The sequence below is a fragment of the Castanea sativa genome, chromosome 3 (assembly GCF_040712315.1).
Source record: "Castanea sativa cultivar Marrone di Chiusa Pesio chromosome 3, ASM4071231v1".
Lineage (NCBI taxonomy): Eukaryota > Viridiplantae > Streptophyta > Magnoliopsida > Fagales > Fagaceae > Castanea > Castanea sativa.
Window position 1 is genome coordinate 12,989,171 of NC_134015.1, and position 25,566 is coordinate 13,014,736.

General features: G+C 33.5%; 1 protein-coding gene across 1 annotated transcript; it reads left to right on the forward strand.

Moving 5' to 3' along the window:
• Positions 1-11,844: 11,844 nt before the first annotated feature.
• LOC142628154 (uncharacterized) lies at positions 11,845-24,185 on the forward strand. Its single transcript, XM_075802173.1, has 15 exons — positions 11,845-12,229; positions 13,219-13,449; positions 13,639-13,953; positions 14,721-14,828; positions 15,503-15,692; positions 15,801-16,063; positions 16,335-16,464; positions 17,285-17,364; positions 17,565-17,813; positions 17,897-17,973; positions 20,484-20,575; positions 21,642-21,724; positions 22,451-22,522; positions 23,531-23,656; positions 23,891-24,185. Exons 1-15 carry the CDS (start codon positions 12,095-12,097, stop codon positions 23,942-23,944), a joined length of 2,205 nt encoding a protein of 734 aa, XP_075658288.1. The 5' UTR covers positions 11,845-12,094; the 3' UTR covers positions 23,945-24,185.
• Positions 24,186-25,566: the final 1,381 nt, after the last annotated feature.

Here is a 25,566-nt window from a genome sequence, read left to right on the forward strand (position 1 = left end):
CTTTTTCTTCAATCAGTTATTAGTATTGTGGGGAGTAAAAATATCTTAATAGGGATATGGGCCATTGGGCCTTGCTAAGGAAGGCCGACCTACTCTTGGGTTTAGGGCTTGTTGATACTCTAGGTCGGCCCATACGCCGAGGGTCCGAGGACCGAGCCGAGGATTCTTTTCCCCTCGGACTGACATCAAAGAACCTGAGACTTCATGGTACAGGTTAGGGAATGGCACGGTCAAGACCAATGGTTAAAGGGGGTGAACCCCAAAATGCCCCAGAAGCACCGGTGTTGAAGAAATGTCAAAGATAAAGGCTGCTACTTCCACATTAAAGACCCTGCACCTACCACCCTGGCTGCATTAATGGGGAGGTGACACTTGAACAGTGGAAGGGAAACTTCTAGTTACTGTTCAAAGGCACTAAGAAAAGAAATATCTAGGCTAAGGGAGGAATTGGGGCAACACGTGTATAAAGTATTAAAAAGAGGAGTATTTAAGGGGGGACCAAAAAACAGAAAGGGAGAGAACTTTTTGTAACCTAAAAAGAAAAAAAGACAAAGGGTGAGATATAATATAAGAACAGCTCTCGGCTTACGTCCGAGGAGGCCCAGTTACAATATTCCTTGTTGTTTTCAATTACTTGCGATCTTTAGTTTGTCATTTAATCCTCATATACTTCTAACCTGGGTTTCAAGCCCACACTCTACAAATTCTTATTGTTTAAGGCTCATTGGGCCTGAGCCCATAACTGTTCTTGGGTCCAGGTGCAATTGTGCACTTACAAGTATATATATATATATATATATATATATATATATATATCACACACATATACGCATTAACCTCATTATACGTGTTTCGCGCATGCCGTGAGACTTTATTTTTTGGGTTTACACATTTTATTCATGACAGTTTTTTTTTTAAAAAAAAAATTGTATTAGTACTTGATTACTAATGCAAGAAAAAGATGTGAAAGTGGGAAAAAAAACTGTTTAGTGATAAAAAAAAAAAAAGTACATTTGTGGGAAAAAAAATAGTTTTATTTTTTTTTTTTTTTAAAAGAAGCGGTATTAATACTTGACAATATATTATTATGTATTTTTTTAAATGACAATCTAACTGATTTTGGTGAAAGTGCCAACAATGTTAAAGATTAAATATATATATATATATATTTTTTTTTTTAAAACTGTGTTCAGATTAAAAATGTAAAATCATATATGATCTAACATTTTTACTCTATAGGCCCAGATACTGGGAGGTGCTTCGCAAATCATAAAATAGTTTCAATTTTTGTAAAAATTGAAATATTGAATAAAAAATACAACTAGTTTCAATTTTTGTAAACATTGAATAGAAAATACAACTAGTTTAAACTGAATTGGTGATATAGAGTTTTCTAAACTCAGGTTAGTAGCAATCTAAATGAGAATATGTAATTGTAAATATAAATCTAATATTTCAAAAAAAAAATCTAAATCCAAGAACTGGGTCTAGTTATTATATTATGTTATTAGATTATTATCTAAGCTTATTGCTATTAGAATTTGGATACTGAAGGAACAAAAATTACAAGACTTGAGATTGTATTCAATTTTTTTACAAATTATAGGTTGACTGAAATTTTAATCTACAATACTTTTGATTCGAATATCTTGAATGAAGATTAATTTAATTCCACATGAATTAGAGCATGAGACACTGCTTTGACATGTGGTGGGGGTTGAATCCTGAGTGATGATGTTCCGAAATCATCAATGAGTTATAAGCTCCAAGTCACTCCAATAAATACTTGTAAAGTAAGAATATATGGACCAATCAGAAAGCACCGGTGTGACACTGGCCAAGAACCCTCCGAAGGTCAAATTAGTGAATGAGAAATCTCTAAGAACTCTATAGTGAGAGAGCTAGGGATTTTCTGCGTACCTGAGAAAAGTGAAGGTCTAGTACTTATATAGTGGTGAGTGGTGAATCGAAATCCCTTCAAAGTAAGAATCTTTCCTTACAAAGAGGGTTTGACACTTAGGGTTTCCAAGATTTCTCGGTGTCTTTCCATATGAGGGAGACACGACTTCGTAGCAGATTCACTTTGCGTGATACGCAAGATATTTCCTAATGTGGACTTTCGTGGGAACCAAGACTCCGCTAGACCCGTCAACTTCATGCTTGCCCCATCGGGCTTTTGCTTACCCCGTCGGTTTTCCTTTCATCCGTCGAGATGTTTGTTTGTCGGGTTTATAATGTGATCCCATCTCTTTTTGTTGCTTTAGGTTCTTCGTCAGCTAATGTGGGACTGACGAACCCGTGAGCGTCGTCAGTGCTTATGTGTGACGTGTCTGGGCTATGGTCAAAAATACCACTATCACCGAGGATTACTTTGGCTGAAAGTTTCATACTTAATTATGAGTGTGACCAATCTTTGGGAGAGAACTACAATGCATTCTTGTCATAGAACTCAGTCTCTGATATCTCTGATTTAATGACGAGAATTATTTGATTCATGAATTATATATATACACGTTACCTGATTTTTAAGGAGAATAACTTGATTCACAAAAATTATACATGTTTTTGCTTTTAAAACAATAGTGTTGAGAACAAGAATAACATAATATGATTATTCTTATAAGTGAACTATCTTGTTGTGATACCACTTTGTAGCTATCATTGTTGCTCGTAAGTGATGTTTTAATTTGACTGGTTGGTTCATGTTTGCCATTTTTTTTTGGATCCAGATTTCATGTATTTTATGTGGATACAAAATATCATAATATACCTGTGAAGATATCAGTTTTTGCTCTTCAAGTATTCATTACTTTAATTCATGTTTTTTAGGTTATGTTTGTTCAATTGTTTTGCCCTATTAATAAATTACACACACAAAATTGTACAAGCTTAGTGTTCTTTTGGCATCTTTGCCAATTTTCAAGTTCAGAATGATGCAGTTTGCAAGATAAATCTTTTAACCACAATTTTTACGTAAGAAATATGCAAGATCACACTATATTTTTGTGGGTATGATCAACTCTAAATAGAGAGACCTAGAGGGAACGAAAAGTTTTAATAAAATGGTTAATAGAAATAATAGAAAATTTAGAGAATGTCTACTTTAGTTGATTTTATTATATAACTTACAGCTTTCTTGAAATATAAAGGAGGATAGGCTTTATGTACGAAGGATGTATATACAAAGAGATGATCTCCCGAAGAAAAATATTACTTTATTTGATCTCTCTTTCCATCAACTATAATTGTGCGGCCAAATTTTAGCTACAAAATTGGTTGTAGTTTTAGGCTACAAACTCACTCAATAAAATAAATATTACTGCATATTTTGAAAATCTAACCGTTGAATTGCATATTCTTTACACTCTTAATACACATGTCAAATTGTGTCAATCGGTTATTATTTACTATATAATCTATAAAATTATATTTTATGTATAATTTTAAATTACAAAAACTTGCAATTTAAAAATTTATTGATGACATAGCTATTGATCTTTAATTTTTTTGAAATTTTGCAAACATGGAGGATATAAGAAGATGTTATCCAATGGTGAATTTGTCAAAATTCACCTCCAATAAAAAGATATTAAGTGAGTTTGTAGCCCAAAACTACAATCAATTTTGTAGCTAATTTTTATCTTAATTGTGCACTCACAAAGCCTCGTGACAAAGCTACTCATATCATATCTTAAAAGGTATCTTAGCGACCAGAGTTGAATATGTATATTAATAATTGCAAGTTGTTGTGCATAATTACCAACGTTATGCTACCTTCTTCTTCTTTTTTTTTTTTTTTTGATAATCAATGTTATGATATGTTACTTTGAAAATTAGGATATTTGACCATTTGGCATTTGGGTCCACACTCCACAGTGCATACCACTTTACTCCAACAAAATTGCTATTATCAATTACATAATGACCAAAAGATATTTAAGATAGCATAATCCTTCAACAAATATGGAAGGGATTGCTATCGATTTATCATTTTTGCCGTACAATATGAGAACTTCTAGTTTCTTTTCAAGGGATCAGAATTGGCTCCAAACAAGATCACTCAATCACAAAAGTATGAATACATGAATGCACATACTTTTTTGTTTTTGTTTTTGTTTTTATTTTTATATTTATTATTTTATGGAAAATAAAATATAAAAAAGGATCTAATAACTCAATTCAAGATACTAATTAATTTTTAGTATAAGTAAATTCAAACTTAAATCTTTTATTTGATAATACAATATTATACCAGTTAAACTAATTGGAACTTACTAGATAAATCCTTAGCTAAAGATATAAATATGGCTATGATGAAAATTTTGGAAAATTATAAATAAAAAAATGACGTAAATGCACTTTTAATTCCTACATTTTAACGTTTTTCCATTTTAATTCTTACATTTTATTTTTATCACTTTTAGTCCCTAAACCAATTAACGCATTATGCTTTCGTCCTTTCCGTCAGTCAACCGATAGAAATAGCTGAGGTGGCAGCCGGAAAAATTAAAATATTATAAAAAATGCCACATCAGCATTTAATTTTTTTAATAAAAAAATAATTTGTCAATTTAAACTATAAAAAAAAACATAATTAAAAACAATAAAATCAAATACCTATGAAGACAAGAACACACAAACCCAGAAAATCAAACCCAAGAACACAAATCAAATGCAGAGGAAATTAAAACACAAACCCAAACCCAACTCTTAATCTCTAGCAAACCCAGAACATCACATGAAAAATCAAACCCTCCATACAAACATCAAACCCAGAAACAAACCCATAAATTTCAAACCCAAAAAAATTCGAGAAACTAACCCACAAATTCGAGAAACCCTTAAACAAACCTATAAATTTCAAACCCATAAAAATTCGAGAAACTAACCCACAAATTCGAGAAACCCTTAAACAAACCTATAAATTTCAAACCCAGAAAAATTCAAGAAACTAACCCACAAATTCGAGAAACCTAGAAACAAACCCAAAAATCTCCACCGCAATTTCCGCCACAAATCTTCCATTTATCTCCACCGCACCACTAAGCTCGGTTCTACCACCTATCTCCAGTGCAATCTCTACCACCGAGCTGAGAGATTGAGAGATGAAAGAGAGAGACCCACTGATCTATGAGACATTGGAGGTAAATGCACTTTAAACCCAAATCCAAACCACCGCCAAACTCAGCCCCTCTCTCTCTACCCAAATCCAAACCACCACTTTTTAGATTGGGTTTGTGCTCTTAAATTTGGGTTTGTGTTTTTAAACTATTTACTCTAAAAAAAAATGGCTTGAATTTGCCAGATTTTAGTAGGTGAGAGGATCCGAAACCGGCTTGGATCTGGAGAGGGAAAGAGATGGAGCAGAAAAATGGGAGCTCAACGGCCTTGAGAATGGCTTTAAAACTTCCACTCAGTGGTGACCAGGTGCTTCCTGGACATGGATCGTGGGGCTGTGGAGTCTTTCTGGAGGAGTTGCTGGGAAATATCGACGGCTAGGATTCGACCCTGAGCTCTGTCCCTCGACGATACTATGTTCCTTACGCACTCACTAGGGATTGCCTGGATCATGTGGTACCCAGCCGATGATGGCTGCGATGAACTGTGGCTTGACATGGCGGTTCTCAAGTTGTTGGTAGTGAAGCACCACCACCTCACCATTTCTTCTTCTACTTCTACAAATGCAATGAGGGGTTTGGAGTTTGGAGTTTGGAGTTGGACTGTGTTGTGTTGTGTTGTGTTGTGTGAGGATTTTTAATTTTATTTCATTTTGTTTGTGATTTAATTTTTTTTGAGAGTAAATAGTTTTTGTTTGTTATTGTGTTCTTTGTGTTTTTGAATTTGAGTTTGTGTTTTAATTTCCTCGGCATTTGATTTGTGTTCTTGGGTTTGAGTTTTTGGGTTTGTGTTATTGTGTTCATAGGCATTTGATTTTATTGCTTTTAATTCTGTTTTTTCTTCTTCTTTATTTAAGTTAAAATTGAGAAATTATTTTAAAAAATTTTAAATGCTGATGTGGCATTTTTTATAATATTTTAATTCCTCCGACTGCCACCTCAACTATTTTTGTCGATTGACTGACGGAAAGGACGAAAATAACACGCGTTAATTGGTTTAGAGATTAAAAGTGGTAAAAATAAAATGTAGGGACTAAAATGAAAAAAACGTCAAAATGTAGGAACTAAAAGTGTATTTATGCCAAAAAAAATATGTAAATAGACCAATATTTTTGACAAAACACACTGAATTGTAATAGCTTAGTATGTTTATGCATATCATGGATTATGATAGTTTTGCTTTCATGGGATAATTTCATTAGATGGATAGACAAGAGAATAAAAGAAGACGTGTATTGCAAATTTGGGAATGGAGACGTGGATTATAGGATTGGTAATGGAGACATCGAATGGCAATTGCTTGTGTTTAAGAATGGATTGAGTGGTTTTACTTGGAGTCCAATCACCAAAACGTGGAGTGCTGAACTAGAAATTTGGGAAAGTCTAATCCAAGTTTGTCATTTATATTATGTATATATTTGTTTCAATAACAGATCTACTAACGTGGACTTGTGTACTAATTGTGTTAAGATGAGCTCTAAAAATTAATATGTTGTAGTAAGCACTCTGTGACCCTTTCTAAGCAGTCATAATTGAATGACAAATTAACCTCTTGAGGTTTGATAGATAGCTTGACTTCTCAATTCTCACAATGATTATCTTCTCTTTGTTGATCTTCACTATTTGCAACTTTAAATATTGAGGTTTAATTCTATTTATGATAAATCAATAATTATTAATATCTGATGGGGACGTTTTCAACATGCAAAGCAGACAGGTTCAGTAGGGTCACCAGCTTTGGGGTGACAAAGGACCTTTAACAGACTGATAGTACCTACTAGGTGGACGACGACGAGGCTCGTCTATCTCGTACTGACAGAAGACGAAGCAACGACGGACGCAAGGCCAATAGGTCTGGTAAACCGATGGTCCCAGTGTGGTCTAGTTCGGTCTCCACGAATGTCTATACATGGAAATGTCTTGTATTCTACTCTCAACCCTAATCAGGGAAATCCCTATAAGGAAAGGATCCCGTAGAATGCGAGTATTAATAAGAATCTTCTCTACAAGAAAATGCCTTCTCCGCAAATAAATAAAGGTCAGCTCTACACTATTATAAAAACCCCGAATCCCTCACAAATCAAGATACGCGTAATTTTTCCAGCTCTGACACTCTAGAGTTGTAGAAATTCTCTCTAACTTAACCTTCAGAGGGTATTTGGCTGGTAATACACCGGTGCTCTCTATAAGGTCTTCTTTGTTTTTGTCTCACAGGTTCTATCTAGAGCACGTGAGAACTGTGCGACTCACTAACGATTTTTGGCATCAACAATATCAATCACCATTGGTTTTTGAAGCTATAATTTCTTATGTGCTAATTGTTTGATTACTATCAAACTTGTCAAGGTCATTTCATTATACTAATACAATTCTTATTTTGTTGTCATTTTTTAACAGGCTAAACCTAAAGCAAAAGAGCTTAAGAACAAACTAATTCCAAAGTATGACAAATTGGTTGAGCTTTATGGACAAGATAGAGCAACTGGGGAACAATCTGAAATTGCGTCAAAGATGAGGCAACAGTGGGCTGCTTCAATTAGAAAGGGCTCTATGGAGAGCATTAAAGATAATGATCACTTAGCTGCTCAAAACGAAGTTACTTTGGAGAGCTGCTATAATGTGGGTGAAACGGATCTCCACAAAAGCCGAATAGGGAAAAACATCAAACAATGAGGACATGGAACAAATTATGGGGGCAATTCAGGATGTTGCGAATGAAGGCTTATCTCTTTCTTATTAAGAATCCAAAAATGTTAAGATCTTTTATTGGCTATCCAGTGGAGGAACGCAAGGAGATATTGTTTACAATGATGTCTGATCCTTAAAATTTAAGCTTCTAAAAACCTTTTCAATTGATGATTGAACTTGTAAACTCTTGGGATTAATTTTTGTGCTTTTGATATTGCAAAAAGGTGACATTCTTGGCCTGTTTTGGTTTTAGCATTTTGCTATTTGATTGTACTAGTTTTATGAGTATTAGAAGAAAGTCAAGTTAGTATTTGAATCATATAGTTTGTTTAATTAATCTTTCAAATTTAGGCTTGCTAAAAGAAACTACAGGTTTAAGAGAATGTAATGCAGGTAAGAAAAAATAACCTTTTTTACTATATGCAATGTTAAGGAAGTTTCTATTGGGTTCATCTATTTATTATCACGTGCATATAGTAAATTACAAAAATAAATAGAATTCTTTTTTTCTTTTTTTGAAGATTTGGATGCGACTAAACACCTTGTCTAAATGATACTGTTGAAGATTGTACCAACTAATTGGAATGTTATTGTGTGATTATATTGTATATTGTCTTTACCCATTCAGCCATTCTGTTCTGCTTCTACTCAAACAAACTATATTGGCTTTACCCCGTCTTAAACAGTAGAATATTTTTTCTTAAACAGTAGAATATTGTTTGTTTAAATGATTTGACAATCAGATTAGGTTAATTTCCGGGCAACTCTACTTTACTTCCCCTTACTGATCCCCACCTTCCTCCTTCAATACAAACTAGACATAAATCTTGCATATGGTAGAATTTCATTTTCTCACAGGTTAATTTAAATATTAAAGCAACATTATAAAAATTATCATTTCAACTTGTTAGGAAAGGAGCAACAAAAGCAACGTCATAAGAATTAAAATTAAACTGAATTTAAGATAAAAATAACTAGAAAATATATTATTTTATTTATCCAAATTGATCCCCTAAACAAAACAAATGAATATTAGGGTTTTGAAGAAATTTAGTTGCTTTTTTTTTTCATTATTTTGTAGTATTCCCTAAGAAATACATACATGTTCATGATGAACAACATCTATGTTTCCTTAAGATCTTAATTAGAAAACTTAGTTGTTATCATTAAATCCCCTTTTTTATCATAAGCACATAGCACAGATGTTCTGAAAGTTGTAACCTCCCCATACTGAAATTCAAATACCAATTTATAAAATTGTTAAATTATTTTATCACGATGTTTGAATTGGAAACATATCTTCTGATCCACGCTCGAGTATTCAAGCGCGGTCGAGTAGTTCCACGTTACAAAGTTGCTGTTACTGTCTTATTTCCTGGACAAGTCTAAGAATACTTTAGGCACACTTTTTTTCCACTCGCCACCATCATCGCCACCATCAGATATCGCCACCCTGACTTTAATTGCCTCATCATCGGTGAATTTCTTGAAGAGATTCATAAAACTTTTCGCCACACTCGAACGAGATAATGTTGATATATAACTTCATTTTTTTAATTTGGTAATATTTTGATTTGAATAAATAAATATCTGGTTTCTTTTTACAGCTACCTCAGAACACTATATATAAGGAGTCCAAGAAAATAAGGGTTTGAGCACAATATTAATTGCATTTAAAGGTGTATCACACGAAAAGTTGCTCGTTTCAGTGAGGGTGTTCTCAAAAAACCTCTTCTTGTCTCGTAGCATTGTCGTCCCTTATCCGAGGTGTTTTTGTCCCTATGAATAACACTGTTATTCTCAGGCTAGTTGGGCAATTTTTTTCTAGGGTTACATGGAAACATTATTTTTCTACCCTTTTTTTTTCTTTTTTCTTTTTTCTTTTCGAACCCAAAATGGATGATTTGTCAAATCAGTGGAAATCCCTCTCACTATCAGAGAAGGAAGGTTCAGGTCTGGCTTTAAAGCCTGACCAAGCCACCACAGAGTTTTCTATGGTGCCTTGATTCCTAACAAAACGCCCTATTAACCTGGATGCCATTACAAGTACCTTCAAACCCTTGTGGAGAACAAAAATAGGGTTTAGGATGAAATTCATTGGTGACCACCTTATCCTTTTTTCTTCGACTCCAAAGAAGATGTCAACAGAATCTTAGCAGCAGAGCCTTGGAGTTTTGACAAGCACATCATGGTGGTATTAAGATATGATAACACGGTTGTTGTTAATAATTCAGACATGATCACAGTACCGTTTTGGGTGCAAGTACATGAGATCCCATTACACTTCAGAAACAGAGTAGTGGCCGAACAGATTTGTGAGGCAATGACACTGTTATACAACCGGAGACCTCGAATAAGTGCGATGGAGGTAGCTTTATTCATGTACGTGTGGCTTTAAACATCTCCCTCCCCCTGTATTATGGTTGGCTTATCACTCTTGAAAACAACGAGGCTTATTGGGTCTCTTTAAGGTATGAACGCTTCCTAAATGTGCGCTACTAGTGCAGATGCCTCACCTACCCTGATAAGGATTGTGAAATATGGATTGAGAGTGAGGGATCACTAAGTAAGGAAGAACAACATTTCGGTCCCTGGTTGAGAGCAGCTCCTTTCACAACCTCTAGGAAGGGCTTCCTCTCGGTCCTGGGTTATTATGCCAAAAAAAAAAAAAAATATATATATATATATATATATATATATATATGGAAAACACAGTCAAAATCTGGAAATCATAGATGGTTAGTTGCTATTGGCTCAAATTTGAACCTAATACTAAGATTACTTCTTTGCCCCAATAATAACAACCAGTAACAACCTGTCACTTAAGATTTGTTGTAAAAATGTTGTGGACATATCATTTCTTTTAAAAATTATTTTGATACAGTGTTTTCAGTTTTCAGCAATAGGCAGTCTTCAAACAGACTCTTAGTTTCACCGTCAAACTTCTTCCGGATGTTGAAGAGTGGAACCTATAACAAAAGCATATGCAAAATTTGGTCTGAAAGAAATACTACTAAAAAAATACGTATATAAAAACCCACAAATTTTCTCTAGTGTGAAGTTAATTCACGCACATATCTAGGAAGATGGAAAGCCATCAAATTGCACCAATTTTTTTTTTTATCAAAACTATCATATACAAATACACATGAATAAATTTATTATTTAATTAAAAAAATAATTTTTATTATTTTATTTTTCTATCTATTTTTATAATTTAGATTTAATTTATGCTTTTAAAATTTATTTAATTTACATATGAAACTTGATTAAGCAGCGTATTGTATGGGTAAAAAATAAAGCCTACAAGCCATACAAAATAATTAAAAATTTTAAGAATAAGAGAAGTAGCGGTGCATTAGGGAAAAAAAGTTGATATTATCAGTTATATATTTTAAAATATTTAGTATAACATTTTTTTTCCTTTTCTCAATGGTTGTAGGGAGGTTTACAGGGTATTTGGTACACATACTTAAAAACTAAAAATTGTTGTTTGAAAACATGTGTGAGTGAAAAAGTATGTAGAAATAAGTATAATGTTATTTAAAAACTAAAAATTGTTATTTGAAATGGTATACCAAACACCCCCTTAACATTGCATGTTTTTTGATGTTCGATAAATTTTGCATTATTACTCTAGACTTATCAATTACGTTTTCATAACTAATTTTGTTACCAATATAAAGAAGGAGTATTATTTTCCCCAAACCTTAATAATCCTTTCACACTTGAAGTGGAATGGCATTCTCTAACATCTTGAAAAATCAATAAAACTATAATGATAATTACCTCCAAAATTATTTAATAAAGAAATAAATTATAACCACCGCCTCATCACATTCTATTTATTTAGAGATTAGAGATAATTATTAAAAAAAAGAAAAAAGAAAAAAAGATTAGAGATAAGATACTAAATAATATTTTATGCAAAAGTAGGAGTGCTCTTATTGGCTAATGAAAGCCGACCGCGGAGGAGTAAAGCCCCCGATAAAAACTCAAGTCTGCTTCACGTCACAACTCTCAAACAAAAGGAAAGGGTTTTTAATTTTGATAATTAGGGTTTTTCTTTTCTGATTGTCCCCATAAAAAAAAAAAAAAAAAAAAATCTCAGTCAAATTCGATTTCAGAAAATAAAATTATTTTTGGGGCTTTTGCAAAATCCCAATTCTGTGATCACAGTTTGACGTGAAATCAATAAGTTTCAGAGCTTGTTTAAGGAGTGAGTGAGTGAGTGAGTGAGGATTAAGAGAAAGAAGAAGAAGAAGAAGAAGAAGAAGAGAGAAGGAAGAATGGGTGCACAGAAAAAGGGTGCAACTAGGGTTTCAGAGGACCCTGATGAACTGGCACGTGTCCCCTTGCAAGCCATCCTATTGGCTGATAGCTTCACCACCAAGTTCCGACCCATCACTCTCGACCGCCCCAAAGTACTCTCTCTCTTTCTCTCTCTCTTTCTATGTATGTTTGTATGTGTTTGTGTATATCTGTATGTATCTATAATTCTATGTTGAATTGTGAAATTAATGTACATTGTTTGGAAACTGTAGTTCTCTCAATTGGGTCAAGAATTGTGTTAAGGATGGGATGGAGTATTAATTTGATAAAATTTGACTTCTTTGTGTTTGGTTTCTCCATAGGGGTTTTTGTTTTTTGACTAAGTTTTGATGTTTTTGCTACTTTTGAGGCTTGAATGAGAGTGTAATATGGTTTACTAAGCTTAATTGTATGTGGGTTAATCTTTGATGAGTTAAAAAAGTACATGACTTATATATAATGTTCAAATATTTCTCTTCCCCAAGCTACTTATATTGTAATGGCAACATGGAGGGTGAGAGGTTGTGTTAGGGTCAGACGCCCTTGGAAATAACCCGGCAGCTGGTTCTGGCAGGTGGGGCCAGTTGCCTGTATGTTTTACTTGCTGGAAACGAGTTCCAAGGGCTCTTCTTTAGAAAGGTTTCTTAGTTATCACAAGAATATATGTATTTGTCTTCCCTCAAAATTTTGCTCCTAAGAAAAGTTACATTGATGAATTTGATCGAGCATATGTGACCAAGTAAACAAGGTTTATTCATATAAGGATTGCTAAATGTTAGGGACTAGGCTAGTTGAGTATAAAATAAAAACATCATTACATTGATTAAATTTTGGATAATTTTTATGAATGCTTTTGCTTGTTGCTAGCATTTAGATGTTTCAATCTTTATTATCACTTTTTTCCCCCTCCAGCTTACTTGGTCTTTCCATTTAGGCAGTTACATGGGCTTTTATTGATAGAAACTTGTGATCATATGTGTGGATTAAACCATTGCAATGAGATTTTATTGTTCTTTTCTTTTCTCATGTTGGACACTTGGACCCCATATATATGATTGCTCTTTTGATTCCATTCTTGTACTTATGTAATTCTTTTTTGAAGGTACTATTACCATTAGTTAATGTCCCGATGATAAATTACACCCTAGCATGGCTTGAATCTGCTGGCGTTGAGGAGGTTATAGTTTTTTGCTGTGCTCACTCCAAGCAAGTGATTAATTATTTGGAGAATTCCGAGTGGTTTTCACATCCAAACTTTTCTGTCACGACAATAGAGTCGCACAATTCTATCAGTGCTGGTGATGCTTTGCGCTTAATATATGAGCGTAATGTGGTATGTCCTCTCAATTTCCAGCCTTAAATTTCTAGCCTTTTGCACTTTTATCAATAAAAATATTGAGTCCCTTCTTTTCAGTTAGTTTCAATTATTCATTTTTTAACAAATGAAGTTCCACTGTGCTTGCATTTAGAACTTGCTGTTTCACTGAGTAACAATTTTTTTCATCTTCTCTGGCTTTTGAAGATACAAGGAGATTTTGTCCTCATTAGTGGAGACACTGTGAGCAATATGTCACTTACACAGGTCCTTAAAGAACATAAGGAGAGAAAGAAGAAAGATAGTAATGCTATAATGACCATGATTATTAAACGGTCAAAGTCTTCTCCAATCATTCAACAATCTCGACTTGGTACTGATGAGCTGTTTATGGCAATAGATCCTAATACTAAGCAGCTTTTATATTATGAGGACAAGGCGGACTATTCAAAAGGGGCAATATGTCTTGATAAGTTGCTGCTCATTGATAATCCTTCAATTTCTTTGCACAATGACAAGCAGGTTAATTCCTTGGATCCTCCCCTCAAAATTTTCAGTTATATTTTCAGAATAGAATACCCTACAGAAACAATTATATTTTCAGAATACCTATTTACCTATTAGTCATAAATTTATCTTTTGGTCTTAAACAATTCTAATAAGCCTCTTCTTTTATTCACAATAATTACCACAAGTTATTGTAGAATATTGAAGGAAATTTAATGCTTGAGTGGATATACTCAATTTGATAGTAAAAAAATTGCATGAGGTTTTATTCATTTTGGTAGCCAATATTATGTGATATTATATTGCTTGCCTGTTACAACTTTCTAAGAAGGAATGTAAAGATTTTTTGGGTCCTTATACTGTGATGGTATTCATATATTGGCATTGTCTCAATTCTGGATTTTCTGAAATCTCTGGGCAGCGAATGCTCATAGGCGGCTTCTTGTATGTTGAAGGACCCATTCTGGCTAATTTATTCCCAGTTAAATTCCTTGGGCACTGTTGTTCAGGAATGGCGAGTTGATCTTAGTGCTGTGTGTGTGTGTGTGTGTCTGTGAATGTGCCTGCCAAGCATAAAAAGGCAATAGATGACTGTGACTTACTAAATCTGCACTTGCACTCAATACCATGGCTTGCTTCAGTCTGTTCTCATTGCATGCATTGATAATCTATCTTGAATGACTATTAATTTTATTTCCATTTATATGTCTCTTCCGTAAGAAGTTCTGTGATTTTAATTTATGCTGAAATTTTATACTAAATTATGCATGTCTTCTCTGTAGGATTGCTATATTGACATCTGCTCACTGGAAGTCCTCAGCCTTTTTACAGACAATTTTGACTACCAACATCTTCGGCGCCATTTTGTCAAGGGATTGCTTGTTGATGATGTGTGTTGCTCATTATACATGTCCTTTCTTTAAGCTAAATTTAATTGCTTTTAGGTGTAAATATTCTGCTGGTATGTTTAAAAGCACTCTCTTTTTTATACATTTACATATCTATGCTGCAAAGACACATAAATGGACAGCACACAAAGACACGTTCCCCTGCAACTGATGTCTCCCTCTATTATCCTTCAAAGTGTAAATGGAACTTTATTTTATTAGAAAAAGTGTATAGAAATTATATTTCTTGTCTCTACATTTATCCACAAACTTTTCTGATATGTAGGATAAGATGGTGGTTAATAAAATGGATGTTTTGTACACGCCTGTTTGTGCACTCCATGGAAAAAGACCTACACTCTTATGCATTCACAACTATGAAACATGTTTTAATTAGCAGAACCATAAATTATCAGTATTACATACCGTGTTAGCATTTCAGGTTTTTTTATTTATTTTTTATCTTCTTACCAGTAAGTAGTGATGTAATTAAGATACCCTTCTCCATTTTGGCTAATTGAAAATGGTCTCTATGTTTCATTTATAATGAATGACATTTTCTTGATCTGTAATTGCTTCAATGTTGTTGATAGTAAGTTCTGCTAATTGCACTTGTTTTTAGTTGTTTTTGACAATTTCATTTTACACATCTTCTAAGTTATCCAATTTTCTATCAGATTATGGGCTACAAAGTATTCACTCATGAAATCCACTCAAATTATGCGGCTAGAATTGATAACTTCCGAAGCTATGACAGTATTAGTAAGGACATAATTCAGAGGTGGACATACCCATTTGTTCCAGACGTTAAGTTCTTTGGGAATTCTGCCACTAAACTTGAAAGACAAGGGATGTATCGAGCATCAGGTAATGATCAAAAGATCTAATTGGTCAAAGGTCAATGTAGTTGGTAATAAGTGTTCGTTATTTTTTCTGTTAAATGTGATTTACTGAAACTTTGGTTTTTTCCCCCAGACATAGTGCAATCTCGTTCTGCAGAAATCGGTTCTTTCACTGTTATTGGAAATGGTACCAGAATTGGGAATAACACAAAAATATCAAATTCGGTTGTTGGGGGAGGTTGTACTATAGGATCAAATGTTTCAATAGAAGGTTCCTATATATGGGATAATGTCAATATTGAAGATGGTTGTAAGCTAATGCATTCAATAGTATGTGATGGAGTGGTTATAAAGTCAGGAGCAGTTTTGGAGCCTGGTGTTGTTTTGTCTTTTAAGGTATGTGTTTCAATACCCCTGCTATTGCTCTTGTTTGAACTGCCGAATTTGATACTTTCCCAGTTCTTCAAACTGTTGGATTGCTTTCTACAAACCACCGAACTCAATATTGTTAGTTCGTTGGTATATATTTTTTCAGTGTCTTTCCAAAATTCATTTTTCTAAGTAATCATTGGAAGATACATAATTACATTATTGATAGTTATGGTCCGTACATGTTATATTGGCTATATTTAGTTTGTGTGGCGTTTTGACACTTCATATTTTCCAGGTTATAATAGGACAACAATTTGGTGTTCCTTTGTACTCTAAGGTATCGTTATTTCAACAGCCGACTAAGCAAGATAGTGACGAGGAGCTGGAGTATGCTGACAATAGCAGTGGGATTGTAGAAAATTCATGTAACTTCTCCGGCACTGCATCCCTTACCCTACTTTTCTGTCTTGTTTAGTTTGTCTACAGTTAGATAATTGTTATTGCAAAGCATAGCATTAATCTAATTATTATGATATGGGCAGAAATCTTAAGTTTATTGATAGTAATTCTTGAATAATATACACCTTTTAGGTCAATGAGCTTTGGGCCAACCGGCACATCCACCTCAGTTCTGGGGAGAAAAATAAATTTGTTTTTTTTTTTGGCTCAAATGTGTAGTAACTCTTCAAATATGTAAATATATCATTCTTGACTAGTTTTAAACTTTTGGCAAATTTTGGAATATCACCACCTTCATAGTTTGTAGATTATATTTGAATGATTTGGATATGTCAAATATCTGAACAATGAATCCCATCCAACTTTATAGGGTGCTGCCCTATCATAGTTTTTCTGCGTATTTTATGTGTGTAAAAATGATTCTTGTTGTGTTTTACAAAGCATGAAAGGTACCAATGCTATATCTATCTGGCTGCTAATAAATTGCCGATGGAATTATAAACATCTTTTGTTATGGTAGATAGTGCCAAAGAGTTTTGGTACTAGTATTTTCTTTTTAATTTTTCATTTTATAGTTACAATTGGGGGGGGGGGGGGGATTTGATCCCCGGAGTCCGTGTTAGAAACACTAGAATGTGCCCATTGAGCTACAAGGCTCTTGGCATTTGGTACAAGTAGTTTTTCAGCTGTATTGTTAGTTCCCTTGCAATTCTTCTTATAATGGTAAGATGTATATATGATTTTTGAATCGTTATTTTGTGGTATTATAAGCAATTTTATATGCAGCAATGGCAGATACTGTGGATAAGTCAAATGGTCAGCTTACATCCGAATTATTAGATGAAGAGTGTGGGCCTACATATGAGGTTAGCTTTAAATTTCTCTTTTGTATTTCCTCAGGATCAATATTTAGCTTGATGGTGTTTAATATGTCTTGGTTTATTCTGCCACTTATGTGATAGATTTTAATTTTTCATTATTTGGTACACGAATAATTCATAAGTATAACACTATTTTGTGATTGAATATGCCAACGAGTCTTATCCCTATAACTGTTATTGATCAGCTTGGTCCAGGTGGGGTTGGATATATTTGGTCAATATGTGAAGGAAGTCATGAAGAAGAATGGAGGCATTCAATTGCACCGATTCCTGCAGATAAACTTGCCGAGGCAATGCAAAATACCGATGATGATCTGGAGTTGTTAACTCAAGATGGCAGTGTTCTCCCTCCTTCTGGAGAATTAAAACCTGACTCTAATTATTCAGATGATAATGAAGATCCAAGAGATGATTCCATCTACTTTGAGAAAGAGGTGAGAATGACAACCACAAAAGTGATGGTATTGGATAAACTTTTGTACAGAATGAACGTTTATTCATCCATTTTCATTTGCAGGTTGAAGCAACTTTTCTACGGGCTGTGCATGAAAACATTAAAGAAGATCATGTAATCTTAGAAGTGAACTCATTGCGGTATGCTATTTTTATTGGTCATTTCTTTTTAAGCAGTTTCAATTCACTATGTAGCTTGTGTAGTTGAGCTTCTAATAATTGTCATTCTCCCTCTCCCTCTTCCTTCACTACATTTAGGTCAAAAGTACCAACATTCAACTTTTCTCCCAGGTTATCAAAAAACTTTTCTCCCAGACTTCCCTGAAACACCACCACCACTACTTCCCTCCCATTAACTTCTAAGTTTTTATTAGTTTTAGGGTCCATTCGTTTGGGGTGAAAATAGGGAGGATGCAAAATAGAGAGAAGAAAATAGGATGGAAAATGTTGTTTTCCACTGTTCGGTTGAGGAAGGAAAATAGGAAAGAGAGAAAATCCGGGAGAAAGTTTTCTCTTCGGGCTCACATTTTTTTTTTTCCTCCCAAATTGGGAGGAAAATCTGGGGAGAAAAGTGTTATAGTAGCACTTTTACAAAAATGCCCTCTTCCCACCTATTTTTTTTCAACGTTCTCTTCTTTCTTTTTTTTCCTTTTTTTTTTTTTCAACGTGACCTGGGATTTTTTTTTCAACGTTCTCTTCTCTCCTTTTTTTAGAGAACTCTCCTTTTTTTTTTTTTTTTTCAATGTGACTTGGGATTTTTTTTTCAATGTTCTCCCCTCTCTTTTTTTTTTTTTTTTTTTTTGTCTTTTTTCAACGTGACCTGGGATTTTTTTTTCAACGTTCTCTTCTCTTTTTTTTTTTTTTTCAACATGACCTGATCTATAATAATAAAAATAAAAATTTATATATATGATATGATAAATTTTATATTATGTAATAAGTACAAATAAATCTATTTCTTACATATTATGTAACAAGGGCATAATAGTCAATTTATATAAATTACATTTTCCATCATTCCCTTTTTTTCTCCAACCAAACAAAAGAGTTTTCTACCCTCCCACTTTTCCACCCTTCCAACCGAACGCACAAGAGAGAAAACTAAATATTTTCCATCCTCCCACTTTTCCACTCCTCTAACTGAATGGACCCTTAGTGTTGAGGCTTTTATGCAATTAGGAACTTGAAATTAGCTTTCATGTTCTCAACAAAACAATAAAGACGTTTCTTGAAAATATTTTCCATTGAACTATTACATTGAAACAAGCTGAATTTATGATGAGATTCATAATCACCTACATCCTAGTTTGTTAAGCCTAGGCATGGTATTAGCCCTATTAATTTGCCTTTTGTCAGAGTTAGATTATACTTTCCTTAACTCAGCTTCATTTCACTCCTTTCCTGGGTTATTGACGTAAGACAACTAGAACAAAACCAAACAATAGAAAAATAAAGGGATATAACTTAGGAGTCAGCATCTAAGCCTAGCTTGGAGTTAACACTAAGCGGAGAAACCACTAGGAGTTAACACCTAAGGTAGACCTGGAGTCAACACCAGACCAAAGAAAGACCAAACGACCATTTTTTCATTCATCAAAATATCAACTATCTCCTCAAGGAGTACAATAGATTGCTTATAAAGGATTACTAAACCCTAGTTCTAATTAGCTAGGAAACTCTAATTGCCTTGTTATGAAAATAACCTTGCTTCCAAATTAAAATATTAATAGCCTAATAAACTACTAGGACCTAAAACATAAAAAATACAATTGACTTGCAAACATAAATAATACTAAATAAAATCTTCTTGCATCTCCCGCATCAGTTTTGGTGCCTTTTTCTAACTAGATAATGCTTAGGGCATAATGTAAAACTTTAGTTGGGGTTTTCATTAAACACATACTTTTATGTAATAATGATTCAGATGAAGGTGGGATGTTAAGGCTTTTAGAGCTTCAAAATAAATTACTTTTTCATATGGCATTGAATGTAGCAGGATGAGTATTGCAATGTTAGATAATTATTGAGCCCTGTATAGCTTCAGCAACGGTGAGTCTTGTCTTTAAACGTTTATTACCCACCACTAAAGCCTTTAAGTCTTACATCTCTTGTCATATTGTACTTAAAAAAAAACTAGAGTTAATTTATTGTGAACTTTGTGTTGTCCAAAAGTTTAATCAAACGATTCAAATCACAAGCATCAAATCTATTCTTTCACTATCGCAATCCCAAAGAATCTTACTTTGCAAAACCTAGCCAAAGAAATAAGTCATCATACACAGACAGCTTTTGGAATCTTTCTTGTGTCACCATTGCAAATCCCTCCTATATCCGTCCAAATGTGAACCTCCATGTTATTCTTCTGGATTTTTGTTTCTTCTATAATTTTATAGGCTATGTTTGGATGTATTCATTGAATTATGCTTATATAATAGTGTTGGAATAATGGTTATAAACATTAGTATTCATCATTTCATACCAGCTTAAGTTTCTGGGACAAGTGGTAGTTTATCGTGTGTGTGTATATATATATATATTTATGTATATATTCAGTTGGGATTAAGGTTTAGTTGATTTGAGTTCAGAATGGTTTTGTTTTCTGTGAGCGTTGTTTGCTTATCATATTACTTCCTTTCCCATTTACTTGGCAGGTTGTCATACAATAAATTATTCACAGACTGTGCTGGAGCTATATTTTATTCTTTGATGAAGTTGGCATTAGAAATTCCACATAGTTCACCTAGTAAGTTTTTTAATGTTTTCATTATTTCATTCGTTTTTTTCCTTGATCAGAAGTTTTTCTATGTTTTCTGGTAAGTATATCCATTCAGGTAGAGGTTTTTATTTCTGATCATTTCAAATAAAGCTCTTTATGCTTTTAAGTCATAATCTTTTTCTGCACTTTGATGAATATGTCTAAAGTAGATGAAGCAGTGTTGTAAATTATGATTGATGAGACCAACTGTTAATTTTGGCCACTTCTGAGTTTTGTCTTCAAAAACACTCTTTCATGTTATATGGCCTGAGAAAAATGCTAATTGTTGGAGTATAGCTTAATTGTTTTGGGGGGAAAATCCTCTTTGGAGGCCTTAGACTTAACTAATGGCCCCCACAACATCTAAGGAGAATTTATTGCCCTGGGAGTAAGTCTCTTTGGTAGTTCATCAGGTTTGTCAATACCTTCTTCCCTTATAATTAGCCACTGCCAGAAAATTCCAGCAACCACATATCTTTAGGATATTTTATTTAATCTATTATATATCCTTGTATTTTCAAGGCTCAATTGATTTATTATATGTATGTAAAGTTTTATTTTTAATTTTTTTTTTTTACAAACCATTACTTATTATCTTCATGTATGCTTTTGGAATATTTTTTTTTCTGTTGAAAATTATGCCCCATTTTATATTACTTGCAAATCAATACCCTTTTTTTATATGCTATGCACTCTTCCACCCTCTTTTGTTGTCATAAGGCCAATGCTTATAAGGTCTCATGGCTCTTTATGATTCTCCTTGACCTATTAACTTTTTGTGGATTAATATTTTCATTCAGCTGCCTTGTCTTGCAAGGGGTTTGGGGTTTCTGTTGTCCAATGGGCTAAACTCTGAGAGGGGTGGCGCATATACACTTAAATGAATTTTTCATGGTTTAAGCTTGGTTTTAATGGTAGCATATTGCATTTGTACATTTAGTACTTTCTTATGCTGTTCATATCTTTCTCCATAACAGATGTCTTTTATATATGACAAGTTTTCCTTGCCTTTTGATCTATGCAATGAAAAATTCTTGTTTATTCCACTTTTTAGGTGAATTATGTAATAGCACAATGGACGTAATTACAAAATGGAAAAAACTTCTGAAGTCTTACCTGACTGACATTGATGAGCAGGTTTGTATTTGATAGTCCCTTATTGTAGCCATCTCTTTGACTTTAATTTTTTCCGAAGTTGCACTTCTGAACTGGCATTTAATAACGAGTCCTTCGTTTTAGCCTCTTTGGAAGATGATTGGTTTTAGATTTAATTAGTTGATTTAAAATTATACTCGTCCTATGTTAATTTGGGAGGCAAATGAAAGGGATCCCCCCAACCCCCTCAAAAAAAAAAAAAGAGAGATTTTCTCAAATTTTTTCAGACTCTGCATCTGGTAGTTCTTTTTTCTTCTATTGGTAGCTTTGTTCTCTTGGTAAATTTAAGCAATGTGCATTGTGCTGTCCCATCATTTTGTTTGTATATGCATCATGGATAGAACTATGTAATGGGTGTCTCTTTCTTCCCTGGGTTTATATATATTTATATATATATGGAGAGAGAGAGAGAGAGAGAGAGAGAGAGAGAGAATCTCTACTTCTAACCTGTGTGCCAATTACACTATTACATTTCTCAGTTATTTCAATAGATTTTGATTTATCAATACAGTAATTTTCACTGATGGAAATTGAATGCTAATCTTAATCAGAGTCATATGGGTCTTTGCATTATAATTTTAGATATATTTACACAAGGCATGATTAACTTGGCTATAATGTTATTAGATATTGTATTGATGCTTACCAATCTAATGCTCATTATTTCATAGTCAATTTTGTACTAATTTTTTCTTGAATACTTCACAGATCGAAGTAATACAAAAATTTGAAGAAATTTGTTTGGAATCTGCCAAGGAATTCTCTCCATTGTTTTCAAAGGTGTAATTTTCTTTACATTTTGTGGTCGTAACGTAGATGGGTACTATTAACATGCTATACAGACAAGAATGAGAGGGTGCGCTTCTCTTCAGTATGTAGTTTTCTATGATGCTTGTGGTCCCTCATTGTGATATTTTTGTTCCATCAAACATGCACACACATTGTTGCAGGCTCTTCCATCAGCAATGATGCTATCATAGTAATATAGTTTATGTGATCTACTTTGGGAGCCCTCCTCTGATTGGTTTCTTGAAGGATGATTTAAATTGTTGGGTAAATTACATTTTAAACCTTATACTTTAGGGTTGGTTTTAAATTAAACCCTATAGTTTCAAAAGTCACAAATTAAACCCAAAGATTGTTATCAAATAAACACTATAGTCTTGTTAGTTTCAGATTGATCCCTGGACTCTTAGAACTGTATCAATTTAAACCCTCCAATATAACCCATTAAACTTAAAAATCCAGGGTTTAAATTGATATGATTTTAAAAGTTTAGGTTTAAATTTGAATCTAGTGAAACTATAAGGTTTAATTTGCAACAGTCTTAAACTTCAGTGTTTAGTTTGGAAACCTTGACTGACTTGGTACACCACACCATGAAGAACAATTATTTCCATTTTCCAATCATTTCATGAAGATGCCGTGAATAAGGTGGAGATCGCTGATGCAATGAGGTAGGGTTTCTGTAATGGTGGATGCTGGTAGTAGAAATGTTGTGAATTGGACTTAAGACAGAAAACAGGTCATTAGAAAATTTTCCTATCTACTCAAAAGGGCTGTTGGCTTTCCAGCCTTGTAGTTGTTTTTATAAACCCTGTAAATTGGTAGGCAAAAGGGAACTGGATTTCTTGGCTAAAATAGGTGCCATGTAATTGGAAAATGATGGAGACTGTTATTATTTTGTGGTGGATTCTTCATTTTTTGCATCAAGTTTTATGGTTAAGTAGACCCAGTTTGATTTTGTTTTATTCTGCTGATACAAATCATTGCTATTTTCTTTTGCAGATTCTGTTTCATCTGTATGACAAAGATCTCATACAAGAAGATGCTATTCTAAAGTGGGATGATGAGAAAAAAAATGCTGACGAAGCAGATAAAGTTTTTGTTAAGCAGTCAGAAAAATTCATTCAAGTAAGAATCATTACTCATAAATTTTCTTTTCTTAAAAATAAAAGAAAGATTTTTTTTTTTTTTCAATAACTTGTTCCTGCAGTGTGGCCAATATCTTTTTTCTGGATTGCTTGACTTTTGAGGAATAAAAATTAAGATAGATGATTTATACCCTTCCTACTGGCCATGCTTCTCTCAAATATCACCTGATGTTGTCATAATATTTGCATGTTCATATGCGTTTTTCGGTTGCAGTGGTTGAGAGAGGCACCGGAAGAAGACGACGGAGAAGAAGATGAAGAAGAATAGAAAGGAGTTGATTCATAGATCTAATTTGCCCAGGGTGGGATATACTGTTACAAGTATCAAATTGATATATCACCTTTTAGGGTGTTGTATTATATAGTGGTGATAAGGGTTTTGTCCATGGTCTAAAAATTTGAAAGAGCCATGATCCATTTTCAATAGAGGGAACCCCAAAACTGAAACTTTTTTTTATTCTTTTGACTTGTTTTTATATAATTTTGAATGAAAAGTAGGGTTTGAGAAAGTAATTTCCCAAATTTGTTACTTTCATAGCCTGATTTTATCATTTATGCCAATTTTTTCCCCCAATTTTCAAATTCAGGTCCTTTTTTTTTTCCAAACCATCTGCATCTGTAATTATTAATAGTTAAACTTGAGACTGTTTACTTGAACCATCTCTTTTATCTCGTTGTAAGTACTTTTGATTTCTTTGTTAATGGTTCTCGGATTCTCAGTTGTACCACAAGTTGTGGCCTAAATCACATTATACAACAACAATGATATAAAAGAAAGTAATGTTCTTTTAAAGTGACAAATCAGTAATTGGGTAAAATATTTCATTACTGAAGGCATAATAAAAGGTGTTGTTCGTAATTTTGTTGAATTGAGTTGGTGATTGAGATTTTTTGGTATAGGTATCTGGGATTTTTTGAAAACTCGCAATTTTTGTACAATAAATATGTGGAATCAATACACTACCCAAAAATCAACATTATACACAACCAATATAAATTATGTTCCTTATTGTACTAAATAAGTATACAAAATCCATGAAAATAAATATACAAAATCAATATTATAAACTGAAATTAGACAAATAAACACAATTATTTTTCAAATTGAGTCTGGATAAATGATAATGCACGATCAATTATGAATATACAAAACATGTGTTGGAAATGGGCTGCTGAGAAGGAGGAGGCCACCAGGTAGGCCGAGGGTCCTCCTGGCCCCGGTGGCCCACCAAACACTGGTCCGCAGCAGCTCTCTATGATGCAGCAGCAACAGAGGAAATAAAAACTGCCAATCAAAATATCAAATAAATTAAAAAAAGGAGTACAAGACCACCTTTTTATTTTTTATTTCAAAATTTATCACAATTGTACCATTTCTAAAATGGGCTGAAAATTGAGCCGAAAATCTTACGCCCTTGACGCCAATAGGATCCATAAGGTGACTAGGTAATATTGAGATAGTTATAAGTGGTATATTTACCAGCAGCAGTTTGGGGTCTAGTCTAGAAGCAAAGACATGGTCATGTGTCTTCAGGGTTTATAAGAATCTAAACTTGGGACAGGCATGCATGCAAGATAGATGTGGAAAAAATTTGGCTTTGTTTTAATTGATTTTAAAGAAGGGTGTTTCGGTTTTTTAAGTTTGTTTTATCTAAGAAAGAAACATGCGCTTTTCACGTGCAGTAAGATTTCATTAAATATAACAGCAAAAATAACACTAGGGGCAAAGTCTGATAGTTTAGAGTGCAAAATGTGCGTTCAAATAGTTTAGGGTGCAGAGTGTAATCTGGTGCATAGTTTAGGGTGGTAAAGTGTAATTTCTCTCATTACTATTTTAAGGAAATAAACATAAAAAATGATTCAATAAATCAATTCAAGATATTAATTGAT

What these genes read in the sequence shown, in the direction of transcription:
- LOC142628154 (XM_075802173.1), top strand. Translation starts at nt 12,095, where the DNA reads ATGGGTGCACAGAAAAAGGGTGCAACTAGGGTTTCAGAGGACCCTGAT. An exon ending in TCACTCTCGACCGCCCCAAA is followed by an intron (nt 12,230 to 13,218) that starts GTACTCTCTCTC and finishes TCTTTTTTGAAG; the next exon opens with GTACTATTACCATTAGTTAA. An exon ending in TTAGAAGTGAACTCATTGCG is followed by an intron (nt 17,974 to 20,483) that starts GTATGCTATTTT and finishes TTTACTTGGCAG; the next exon opens with GTTGTCATACAATAAATTAT.